The sequence below is a fragment of the Gallinula chloropus genome (assembly GCF_964237585.1).
Source record: "Gallinula chloropus genome assembly, chromosome: 8".
NCBI lineage: Eukaryota > Metazoa > Chordata > Aves > Gruiformes > Rallidae > Gallinula > Gallinula chloropus.
In genome coordinates this window covers 22,054,815-22,067,796 of record NC_140093.1, presented here as the reverse complement: position 1 = coordinate 22,067,796, position 12,982 = coordinate 22,054,815, and the positions used below count along the sequence as shown (strand labels likewise).

The following is a 12,982-nucleotide window of genomic DNA, read 5'->3' as shown; positions in this document are numbered from 1 at the left end:
AAATTTCCAAGCTCAAATGGAATAAATTAATACTGATTATTTGATTAGCAATAGTACATAAAAAAGGGGGAATCTGTCTACATCAGAGCAGAACAAAGATTGCATGTTATGAGAGTTGAGCTACCAAATCTCTTAAGTTTATAGAGAGGGGGATACAGAAAATATATTTAGGTGTGTGCAATTTAAAGTAGGTGTTTATGTTTACATTGTATGTGTGTACATGATATGGTTGTTTAGAGGGGCAGTGCAGAAGTTGATGTTTTACGAATGTCAGTCTCAGTGCTGGAGCTGCAGTCCTTATCCCATACGGTGTGTTCCTGGGAAAATCCTGCCCAGAATGTAGGTCTAAATGTTTGTTCAACCCTAGGCTTGGCAAAGAGGCAGTGAGTTCTGATGAGCTGGCTTGTGTTCCCAGCTTTGCCCTTGAGGAATTGCATGATTTGGGGCAAATCAGTTCACCTCTGTGTCTCCCTCTGCCCTTCTGCCCTGAGCTGTGTATTTTGGAATGTAAGCTCTTCAGGATGGGCATTGCCCGTGTGTATTTGAGACTCCTAGGACATGTTGTAATACAAACCCTACAGGTTTGTATGTCCTTTTAAACCATCAGGGTTTTTGTTCCTGTTTGGGTTGGGGTTTTTGTGTCCTTGCTTCTCTTTTAGAAGCATTAGCATGCTAACAGCACTGTTTTCTTCTAGGCGCAGGCACAGATCGAGCAGTAGTTCTTCCTATGGTTCCAGAAGAAAACGCAGCCGCAGCCGGTCAAGGGGCAGAGGCAAATCCTACAGGTCTCAAAGATCGAGATCCAAAAGTAGAACAAGAAGGTAAGTCTCTTTTCTAGGAAAAATTAATTACTATTTCGACTGTAAAAACACTCATTTAAAATCTCTGTGTAGTTACTGAGTTTGGAGTACACAAGAAATAATCCCTGTCTAAACTAGATGTCACTTGAAACTCTTCCTAATTTGAAATCTCTGTGCTGCTTCTTTAGAAGCATATATACTAAATTTATACTAATAGTATAATATATATACTAAACTATACTCTCTTATATACTAAATCTTTAATTTACACTGGTGGGACAACTGGTTTTGAGGAGCAGTTAATATTTTTCACTGGACTGAGTGTGAAGAACGTTAATAAAGTCACCTTGGTTTAACTGGAATCATCTGAAAACTTCTTGTGTTTTTTTTTTTGTTGATAACTCTTGTGCAGAGCATTGGCTCCCTCAAGATCAGACTAAACTGTTACCTCCTCATCTGTATTTCCCTCAGAAAGAGAGGAGTATTAAGTTATACATTTCATGTTTTTCTTAATATTTAAAGATCCCTGTTATTGATAAATTGGCTTGTGACATGTGGATATTCCAATAATAAATGTAATTCAGATATTTAAATCTTAATCAGATGTTGCAAGTTGCATCTCAAAATCTGCTTCATGCTTTTGTAGTTAAAAGAACCTCTCTTTTCCTGTGTATTTTTCACCTGAAAGGTTTAAATGAACTTTATCCCTGGATATCAGAATTACTGCTAGCATTTTCTATTAAATTCAAATTCATTTGGGAGAATCTGGTGGATCAGAGCTTTTTTTGGTAGGTGTTTACAGGTCTTACCAGCACCAAGACATTAGTAAAACGTGTTGTTTCCCTACACTGAATAGGTAGAGCTGTTGTCTTTAAATGTTGAAAAACTGTTGTTGAAAGACATGAATGTTTCACTTCCTCTTATTTGTATTCTCTCATGACTTATTCACAGCTGTTCATTATAGTAGTTGCCTGGACACTTATTGCTGCAGTGCCTTTGTAGTAGCAATTTGATTATTTAAGCTGTCTGATCTCTCTTTGAGTATACCAACCGTCTGAGCTGTAGGCTCTGGATAAGCTGCTGCGTTGTGTGTAGAAATATTCCTGTAAATAGCCACAAAATCAGTCTTAAAACAATGAATTACCAAAAGAAGGGGGTGAAAATGAAGGGGGTTTTCAGTATGTCAGGTATTTGGGATCAGGAAATCTGATTGAAAGATCTTGGGTTTATTGTAAGAAGTAGCAGTTGCAGATCTCATTAGACATCGTCTAATGGTCATCTTTTCCAAGGGCTTTGCTGATGTTAATTGGCGTTGCAGTATATGGAAATTATGCACCTAAGAACTTTAAAAGCATGACTACTGTTTGTTTAATTTTGTGCTAGGAAATACTGTGTATAAAATATTTGCTGTATAAAATACACTAGCTTTCTAGGTAGTATAACTGGGAAGGTATAGCTGCACATCACTTTAAAGGATCTTGCTATTCACAGACATGGTTCTTCAGGGAAAATATTTGTAAATAACATCCTAAATTATAACCCAAGAGTCTTTTTGGTGTGTTTAAAGCATAAAGCTAAAACATTCAAAGCATAAGACTGAACCCAACATGACACACTGGATCCTTCACTGTGATTTTTTTTTTTAAGGCTGCTCTCTGCTGTAACGTTACACTGAGAAGCCATGCAGTAATCTTATTTCTGGAGAAGAGTTAATAGGTTGCAGAAAGCTGCTGCCAGAGGCCTGTGTTTCCCCTGTTTTGGCATTGAGGCAGTTGCAGCAATGCTAAACACTTCTTTTCCTTGCTGTCTCAATATCTGCCTTGTGCACTCGATCGAAGGTGTGAGCAGCTTTCCAAAGAGTCGAGTATTTTGTGAGCTTCCAGGCTGGAGTAGAGATCGTGGGAGAAAGAGGGGATGTGATGGGGGGTATAAAAGGGCAGCCCAAACCAAAGGAATGGGGCAGAACGCTGATTAAGGGGTGAGTGTTCCTGATCTCCCAATGCAAGACCTGGGGCAGGTGTGAAGTGGGTGAAGTCAGCTGGTGGTGGAGCCTGGTCAGGCACAAGGACCTGTGTAATTAAGTTGTGGAAACCCTCGCTCTGGGGGTCTGTGGGTACCAGAACTTGAAATGAATGCAGAAGAGTGATCAGACAAGAAAAATCCATCCAGAGCCACTAAATGTGAAGAGACAATATTTGTCTTGGGAAATGTAGGGCTTTGTAGAGCTGCAGTGGAATTTTCATAAGAATTTGACATCTGTCATTCACTATTTTTTATTATTTTTGCTTGGAGGGGTGGGCAGTTTGTTTTTATCTGACGTTGTGCTGAAGGAAGCAGGTAAACCAGCTAATCAAATGAGCAGAACTAGCTCGTGCAGCCACCTTGGGGGAGTGTAGCAGAGAGCGTGTTGCCCTCTGAAGTTCTCCTGTGGATCTCCTCCTCAGTGGCCAGTGGCAGGGAGTAAAATCTCCTGACCCACCTGAAAAGCTGCCATGTGAGATCCAGCAGTCGGGTGAAGATCACCTCTGTGTCACCTGTGAACGCTGTGGTCCTACCTTCAGAGTACCACCTCTGGGACTTGAGTAATATCATTTTCAATTCTTTTCCCCCAACAAAAAGAAAGGGAATGACACTAGGAACCCAGACTTATGTTGGAAGTTGAGCTGTTACACAGTATCTTTAAATCACTGGATTTGGTTTGGGTTTAAGTCATGCAGATGTCACAAATTCTCTATCCTGTAATGACCTCTCTCCCCACAGTTGCCCATCAAGTTAAGATAGTTTGTTTTTAAAAGATGAAAGTATAATAACGTGGCTGTAACGTTTTTTTAATGGCTTCTCTAATGTAGGTGTTTTAGAATCATAGAATGGTCTGGGTTGGAAGGGACCTCAATGATCACAGAGCCCCAACCCTCCGCCACAGGGACACCAACCTCCAGGCCTGGAGCTACACAAGGTTGCCCAGGGCCCCATCCAACCTGGCCTTGAACACCCCCAGGGACGGGGCACCCACCCCCTCTCTGGGCAGCCCATTCCATCCCCTCACCACTCTCTCTGGAAAGTCACTGATTTCCTGAGCTCCAACTGTATAAAATTCTGAAACATCAAGTTTTAATTTCAAAAGTTACGTTTTTTTCCGTGACATTTGAGAAAATATTTTGGGTAGGCATTCTTTGTAACCTGAAATGAATATTTTTTTTGTACTTTAGAAAATAAGAAAACTTGTGCATAATAGAACTATTTTATTGTAGATGTGTTTTGTAGAGTCAAAAAAAAGTGGGGCTTCCTAGCGATGCTATAAATTTAAAGCTGTCCTACAGCAAGACAGTACAATGCAAATATGACTTAATAAGATCACAAACTGAATTTCAGCAAAACAACCAAGATTTACATTAAATTAGGAATTTTAAAACCGATTTAGTTTGTTTTACTGAGCATTTGCTTAATAACATTTCGCCTTCTTGCAATCTTTTTAAAGACAATAATTCGTCTGTGAAATGCAGGCACATCCTCAGTGGAAAAATTGAAAGCAACAGCTCACTTTCTGAAACCACACGTATAGTGAGATAAAGAAATATTTCAGCTCCACGAAATTTAATAAATCATCCCATTTCCTAATTTGATCATATTAGATGCTGATGTGGAAGAAGCATTTCAAATACCATCTCCTCATTAATATACATCAGTCTGGGGAATAGGACGGAATACTTATGCAGAGATGTCACAGTTACTGTTTCTTAGTTTACTAAGTGGAACAGGTTGATGTGATACTGGGTGCTATTTGTCAATGTCTTGCTAAAATGGTTTGGGTCGAGTTATGGAGTCCAGAAAGACGGCGGCTGATAAATCAAAAGTGGATTGAGTGGACAGGAGGCAGTGATTGATACTGTGACAGGATATGAAGAAAGGAATCTTGATACAAGCATGCATGATATTGAATATGAGAAGGAAAATGGCCCTGGAGTATGGATATTATTCAAGGAAATGAGAATAATAATATCATCTTGAAATTATTGCTGGGTGAAGATTAGGATAGTTCTTATTAGAATATTATGCTTCTCTGGAATGGAGAAACTCAGATTTCATATAATTTCTGTGTGGATAGAGTCTTGTTAATATTTTTAGAGTTTTCACTGCAATTGTGCTGCAAGTTAATGGTATATGAAAATACTGACTTTACATCAGAACTTGTAATGCACATCTTTTAATTCATGTAGCTTTAAATAGAATTAACCAAAATATGTTAACCTTTATTCCTTGATTTCATACAATTCTGTGATTATAGAGTATTTCACTGTAATTGCCTTGCATATTTAAAGCTTGTTTTTACTCTGCCAAGTGTCTTTGGCTTTTCCCTTTACGTTAAGCTAAAAACTGCTGCTTTGAAATATCTTTAACACAGTTCAACTTAAGAGATTGACACAACAGCAGCCAGTTGTGCATCCAGACCTATCTGAGGGGAGAAAATACCGTGCGGGCAGGAATCCTGCTTGTAGAATGGATGCCTTTAGACTGTCAGCGAAGGAAATGTTTGATCAGTGTGTTGGTTGGGGTTTTTTTCCCCAGTGTGTGTGTGGGTACATGGTTATATATTATTTCTTTATCATTCTTCCAGTCTCATTGTTTCAATATCAAAATATATGCGTTTTCCTGCAGCCCAGTGCCAAGGCGACTGACTCCTTATGGGTGGCTTTGGAACAGACTTGGGTTTTGGTATAAAAAACTTCAGCCTGTTTACTGAAGTTGCCATTACCCTGGCAATATACACTAGAATTAACTTGCTCTCAACCCTCATAGCTTGCCAGAATTCTTTGTGCTTAGCATTGAGTTTGTGATATTTAAAAATAGGGTCCTCTAGTCATGTGGAGAAGTGCTGTGTGAGAAGGGTCATTAAAGGAGGAATACTAAAACCTCACTGTTGTCCTTAATGCTGTGCTGGTATCTGTACTGTGTAGCTGGGCTCACAGAATTACTCACCTGTGACGATGGTGTAGGCTGCTTTGCCTGGTTAATGACACACAACAATGACAGAACTACAAGCAAAGAATCCCCACCACCCCACCGTAGCTGTGTTTTCAACCCTGCTGCTTCAAACACCGGTGCAGTGCTGGACAATGCTCACCCTGCAGACAGAAACACTCACTGTTGGGTTTGATCTGTTCTCAGAGTTGTAGTTTCATTCAGACACAGCATGCCCCAGCCACGGGGAAGTAAGTCCTTGCTAGAGATCGGTTGTTTACCTGACGTCTCCACCGCTTGCCACTGTAGAGGGAAGATCTGAAGCTTTGTGCATCTCTGTTTTTAATCCTGGCAAGAGCACGAGGGTGTTTGAAGGCTTTTTGTTTGTTGGGGTTTCTTTTGTCTTTGAGAATTTCCTTTTTTTAATATCTTCTTAAAAAGAAATCCAGGCCATTATTAGCAAATATTGTAGGGATTCACAGAACCACAGAATCACAGGGGTTGGAAGGGACCTCGGGACATCATCAGGTCCAACCCCCTGCCAAAGCAGGGTCCCTAGCTCATATTGCACAGATAGGTTGATACTGCACAGTGAGTTATATTTGTAGGGCTTCTCAGAGATAGAAGCAGTAGTATTATCATCATTATTGAATGCTTTTGCATTTGCATGACTCAGTAGTGAGTTGGAGTGGGTCTGCCTTCACGTAGTCTCTTTTTGCTGTGCATTGTATTATTTTAGTGTGGTAGTACTTGTGGTTTGGGGGTCTTTCCAAATTAAAAACCTGGCTTATCAGATCTTAGAGCTGATAAGTGTTGGATGGAGACATAATCTATACTAATGTGTGTCCAGAACTTCCCTTTCGTTGCAGACTCTGTCTGTTCTGGTTAGCACACACAAATGGATAGCTCCAATAGGTTACAGTGTAGAGTTTTAATTATGAACAACTTCAGGAAGGATTTTCTAGAACAAACATCAGCCTGAAAAGAAGATAAAGGTTCTTAGGAGAGATGAAGTTTAAAAGGATATACATTTTTGAGGTAGACATTCATGTTGGTGGCAGTGTGTACCAGAAGAGATAATGGCAGAGAAAGAAAGATGAAATTGTGAGCGGCCTTGCGAGTTAGGCTGAGAGCTCCTGAAGGAGCAGGAGGAGGTAGGGGAGAGATTAATTAAAAAAAAAAATAAAAAATAGCCCCAGTAAGTGGGCAAAGATCACATAAATAAGATGAATTGCAGTTGTGTGGACTTAGAAGACTGATTTTTAAGAATGTTGTGAAGAAAGACTAAATGTGATGCAGATGTATGGATTAAAGCTGCGGGGCCTTCAGCTGAGGAGTGGAGGCCTTGCCTGTGGGGATAAGCGTTAGCATGGGGCTGGCAGCTCTTCTGGGGAAGCAGGAGAGCTTAGGGAAGAAATCAGAGACTTTCTGACAGACACCAGGCGGTGCGAGTTTTATTGTCTGATGGGAAGGCATTAGGGAGTGAAGTTTGAGCTACAGGAGCAGTAGTGAGTGGGAGCAATGAGAGCTGTGAGGAACGGCAGAGGGTACAACCACTTCTCCTTCTGTGTGTTTGCTGTAAGAAACAAGAAATGCCAAGGCAACTGTGAAGAACATGGTCAGGCACATATTGTCAGCCAGTGTTAAAAAGCTGTTTAAATCTATAAAAAAGCTTTGGAAATACCTACTTTGGAAATGGATCTGTGAATTTTCCCCAGGGGAAGCAGATAAAAGTCCAATAAGAATTCAAGCAATGCTATTTAGCCAGCATATTTCTTTTGCAATACTTCTTTTTTTTTTTAAAAAAAAAAGAATTTGGTTCTTTTTTTTTCTCCTGGTAGAAGCTGCTGGAGTTTCTGTTCTTTAAACATTTCAATCCCCTGCCTAGCTTACTTTTTCTCCCATCCTTGCTGTACAGATGAACAGGCTCCCACACAGCTAGCTGTACAGACCTGTGCCACTGCATGAGCAATTGGTGAAATATTACAAATATGATGTCTTTACTGGTGGGGAAGGGGAAGTTTGGAGTCTTTGGTTCATTAGAATGTACATTTAAGGTACTGTAGTATTTCATTGAACTTCAAATAAAGTTGTGAGCAGGGAAAACCTAGTGAAATTCAAATTACTGAGTTTGCTTGTGTGATCTTTACTTTTTCTATGGATGGTAATGTCAGATCATATTTCTTCTTTTTCCCCACAATAAATCAAACCCTGCAGTTTTTTATTTAGGATCTTGTTGCATGACATGTTGTATCACCAGTAGTCTCTGGAATATTTTTCAGCAGTAATAACTGACTTCCTTTCAAAAGGAACTTAGCAGATTGTCTACATGGGTTTACTGGAAAAAAAAATGCAGAGGTGAATCAGTACCACTAAAGATATCCTAGAGCAACAACCCACCCGTGAGCTCGTTACCGAGATCTAATTGACTGCTTTGGGAAATTAAACTTCATAAGGCAACGCTAACGGCTCCTAAGTTATCAATAAGGCCAGATAGCTGCTAGTGACAGTTGCTTTCATGCCTTTCAGTGCTGTGTAGATATATATTTTTGTATATATATACATATAAGCCTTAAAAAGATAGGAATGCATAAGAGCTGTTCATTTAGAGTTATCTGTTGAGTCTAATTACATTTCCCAAGGAGTCCAGGTGTTATGAACACAGGGCGTACTTTATGCGTGGCCTCTTGTTTTTTTAAACCCTTTTCTTTCTCCCTTTGGGAAAAGGTGTAATTATGGGTTGGTGGCCTTTTTGGGGTGGGTTTTTAGTGCTTCAGCTTTCTGTTTGGGAAAAGGTACTCAAGAAGACAAGAAGGATATGATTCCCCTTAGTAGAGAATTGGCTTTTTGTTTTTGACGTGTCTGTGTTCTAAACTACTGTGTATTTTTACTTTTTTTTTTTTTCTTTAAATCCTCTTTTTCTCTGCTACCAAAGCTCTGGTTATGAAGCAGAATCTTTTTTTTTTTTTTTTTTTTTTCTGTAGAGATCATGTTTCTAGAGGCAGCTATGCAACCCAACATAGAGCAGATGTCTTAGAGATGCTTTGGTAATACAAGCCCCTCATCGTTTGCTATAGTAAATTGCTGCTGTATCCAATGTTAGTTTCTAGAATGTGATTATCAGCTGGGAAACTCCAAATTGTAGATTTTGGGACAAGCATGTTACTGTTGACTTTATTCCCATCTTTCATTCTTTCTAAGAGTAATAACACATGACAGTAACAGGATCTGCAGGTGAAATATATGTATTTCTGCTAAAAGAGTGTTTTACTATAATCTTTTCTATGGGATTCATTAAAATGTTAAAAAAAAACCCCAAACCCTAGCCAAACCAGCAGTTACCCTGTAACAATAGAATGCAAGTAGCTGTCAACCCTGTGTATTTCAGAAATTTAACCTGAATTTTGTTGAATGTATCTGAATCAACCCTACTCAAGTCATATGTGCTGGAGTTAAGATTGCATGGACAGCCTTAATTCAGCCCCCCTGTTCACAGTAGTTTTAATGATGGATTACTGTTCCTTCCACAGATTCCCTGCCACGTTTACTTTACATATTAATAGATGGGTTCCCCTAGTCCTTCTGAATTATCTTTGTATATTACTCTTGTGGTATTTTATTCGAGTTACATGAGGGGCAGTTGTAACAAGACTGTTGTTCCAATGACCAGCCCCTGGGATCAGGGCTCAGCAACATTTGAAGTACGCTGTGCCTGATGCTATGCTTCTTTCAAACTAGATGTAAATATATTGCTAGAAATGTATCAGGTCCTGGGAGAGATTAATTACTAGAGAGATAAGATGAAGTTCATCAGTAACGTCTTGCCTCTGGCTGGAAGGTAGCCTAGAATTTATGGGAGGCAGGACCTGGGGATCACTGCTTTTCTTAGCTTTTCTTCTTGGGCTGTTAAGGTCCTTTGCTCCTAGCTGTGCTGTATGCCATTCAGAATCCCTCTTTGCTGACTCTGGCTTTCAAGGATTTTGTTGTTGGTTTTGATCACTCATCTGTGTAAATCAGTGTACCTACCCTGGAATTCTTTGGTTGCTGCTTTTGTCTGAGTTCTTGGCTGAAGCTGGTGCTCAGGAGCAGGACTTGCTGCCTTCATGAGCAGGGCAGTAGCTGCTGTGTACAGTCGTCGTGGTACCTTTGTGCAAAAAAATTCTATCCCATCCAAATCAGCTGTACTTCAAGATCCAGGTAGGCAGCTGCCAGTTTTTGTCACTGTAATGGCCCAAGTGTGCTTTGGGATCAGTTCATGCCAGATGAAGCTGGTAGAGTTGGGATACTGTGACACTGCCCTGTCTGTACCTACATCTGTGCTTGAGGATGTGTCAGTGTGCTGGGTGTGCTGATAGTGCTAGTTTCCTCTCTTGGGGAGGAGTGAGAGGACAGGGTAAGATGCCCAGGTATGCAGACCTGGGAATAAAGGGGTAAGCCAGGGTGCTCCCAGTCAAGATCAGGTAAGAGGCAATTCCAAAGCTGGAGTAACACACTGTGGGTGGTGAACGTTGCCAGTGTGTGAGGCAAGACACCATTTCTCCCTCAAACACAAGATCAAGATTATGTGGATAGGTGATAACACTTCATCTGGACTTAACATTGGTTTATTGGCACAAAACTTTGGCCCTATCAGAGTCGATGTCAAAGCTGCACTTGGCTTGAACAATCCCAGATTTCACTAAGGTGTGATGCTATAGGAAGGAAAGCTTACCAAAACATGTCAGAAAATTTCAGGCTTTGTATTTTTCCTGTTAAAATAGTCTTTGAGTAATGTGAAAACATCTCTTTGGTTTTGCCTAGTGTAACTGGAGAGAGATGGGTTTAAATATTTAAAAAAAGGAATAGAGAATCAGATAGGAAGTTAATATCTATACCTTAATATTAACTGTAACTTAAATGTTTTGGATGAACTTTTGCAGAATTTTAAAATCTTGAATCTTTAGGTTTTCTGTGAATTCATGTACACATACCCCTGAATACTGCTAACATATGCTTTCAATACAGAGTTTCCCTATCCATAAATATTAGTTTAAAATATTCTTCAGTTGCGGTTTTCATAGGATCACATAAACTCCTGCTCAGGCAAACTGAAAAAAGCTCATTGGCTTGAAAGGGTTATATTCTGCCCAGCTTGAATAACCCATTTCAATTTTTTTTGGTAATTCTGCACTGCTGATTTATATCCTAGGAATTGAAGGCAAGGGCAGTAGCTTGTTTTGGTTTGGTTTTTGTTTTTAAATTTATGCATATACTGTTAGATATCTGGTTTTCCTCCATAGTTCTTGCTTCTCTTATATGGAAACGTGCAGGGGGGGGAAGCTAAATTGTAATAGAATTTAAATTAATCCATGTTGCAGCACGGAAAATCTGTTCCCAGTCTGTATCAAAAAGATATGCTAAAAGTTTTCCTGTGTCAGCTCTAAGCTTCTTGATTGGAGAACGGGTAAAAAAAACCCCTAAAAATCCTTTTCCTATTTTTCTCTATATAGTCTTCTTGAAGTTCTTCCAAATTAGATTTTAAATGCCAATTAGGAGGTTGAATATACTAAAATAAAAGCAAATACAACCAAAATGGCCTCACCTTATGGCTAGTTAGGCTTTTTCTCTCAAAAGCGGAACCTTTGCTCTGAGCATGGCTTTGAGAAAGATATTCAGCTTAATGAACACATTAATTAGAACCATAACTATTTATAAGATAATTAGAAACGAAGCACGGTAAACTGGGCTTTTCCTGCAATTAATGGAGGATTAATTACTGGAGGTAATGAAGTGGATTTTTAAATGCATTAAGGTGAAGTACAGAGATGTGCGAGGCTTTGTGATAGTTGCATAATTATTCCAGGCTGTTTGAGCATAGCTCATGTGAGATCGCTAATAAGCATCATTGCATCATTATGTATGCACTTAAAAAGACTTACCACCAAAATGACTGCCTAATTATTTCTAATTGGCAGGAGTCTGTGTAGTCATTGAGCTGTTTGTAGCCATTTTAAGGTTCATTTAACTATCCTTGGGGCCATGTGATAGATGGAAAAAAGCTTCAACTACACGCTGGCCTTGGCTGGCGCCGCTAATCAATTTTGGTGGGCTTCAGTTTGAAATGCATTCGCTCCTGCAGAGGTCAAAACCTGAAGTAGTCCAAGCAAAGTTTTGCTTTTTGAAGCCACTTGACTGTATTCATTAGCAATTAGTAAAATAATTGTGTCTGTCACTATATTTGGATTTCCATATGACTTGCTATTCTTTCATCGCTGTCCCTTCTTATAGCATATTAGCTTCACTGGAAACCAAATATTCTTCCAACAGACCCTTTTAGCAACTTCAGTGCAGTGGCATATGTTCCCATATACTACCTTTCTTCATTCATTTGTTAGCTTAAACAGCGCGCTGCATTTCAACACAAGCAGCTAATTTGCTCCCGATTGATTGCCCAGTGAAAGTTTCTACCCAAGGACAACAGTTTAGGGCTTTTAGAGCTATCTCTGAGGGATTACTCATTAAGCATTAAGGGAGGAAGCAAGTAGTAGTCCAATCGAATCCTGACGTTTACCAGAGTTTTGTAGTTAGGGGCATCTATTTCCAAGATGTTGATTTCCTGTGTGTTCAAGGACAGCTGCTGGCAGGAGGAAGCCATGTAATATTCACAATTGGTGTTAGGTGACTGCAGGATGAATATCAGCCAGCAGAGTGCCCAGGCAGCCAGGAAGGCCAATGGCATCCTGGCTTGTGTCAGAAGTAGTGTGGCCGGTAGGTCTGGGGAGGGGATTGTGCCCCTGTACTGGGCACTGGTGAGGCTGCACCTCGAGTTCTGGGTCCAGTTCTGGGCTCCTCACCGTAAGAAGGACACTGAGGTCCTGGAGCGAGTCCAGAGAAGGGCAACCAGGCTGGGGAAGGGGCTGGAGGGCAAATCCTCTGAGGAGCGGCTGAGGGAGCTGGGGGTGTTCAGCCTGGAGAAGAGGAGGCTGAGGGGAGACCTTCTCCCCACCTCCACTGCCCTGACAGGAGGGTGCAGAGAGGTGGGTGATGGTCTCTTCAGCCAGGGGACAGGAGATGGGACAAGGGGCAATGGGCTCAAGCTGCCCCAGGGCAGGGTCAGCTCAGATGGGAGGGAAAGGTTCTTCCCTGTCAGAGTTGTTGGGCTGGGGCAGAGGCTGCCCAGGGAGGGGGCTGAGTCACTCCCCCTGGGTGTGTTTAACAGAGGGGAGATGAGGTGCTCAGGGATC

The 12,982-nt window shown here is 40.6% G+C and overlaps 1 protein-coding gene across 2 annotated transcripts in view; it reads left to right on the top strand.

Moving 5' to 3' along the window:
• RSRC1 (arginine and serine rich coiled-coil 1) overlaps nt 1-12,982 on the top strand; it is a gene marked incomplete at its 3' end in the record, with an annotated part of 150,754 nt that overhangs the window by 9,808 nt on the left and 127,964 nt on the right. For both annotated transcript variants that reach the window (XM_084267250.1, XM_084267249.1), the window contains exon 3: nt 696-821. In XM_084267250.1, coding sequence (XP_084123376.1) covers nt 696-821 — 126 coding nt within the window. The remainder of the gene's footprint in view (nt 1-695; nt 822-12,982) is intronic.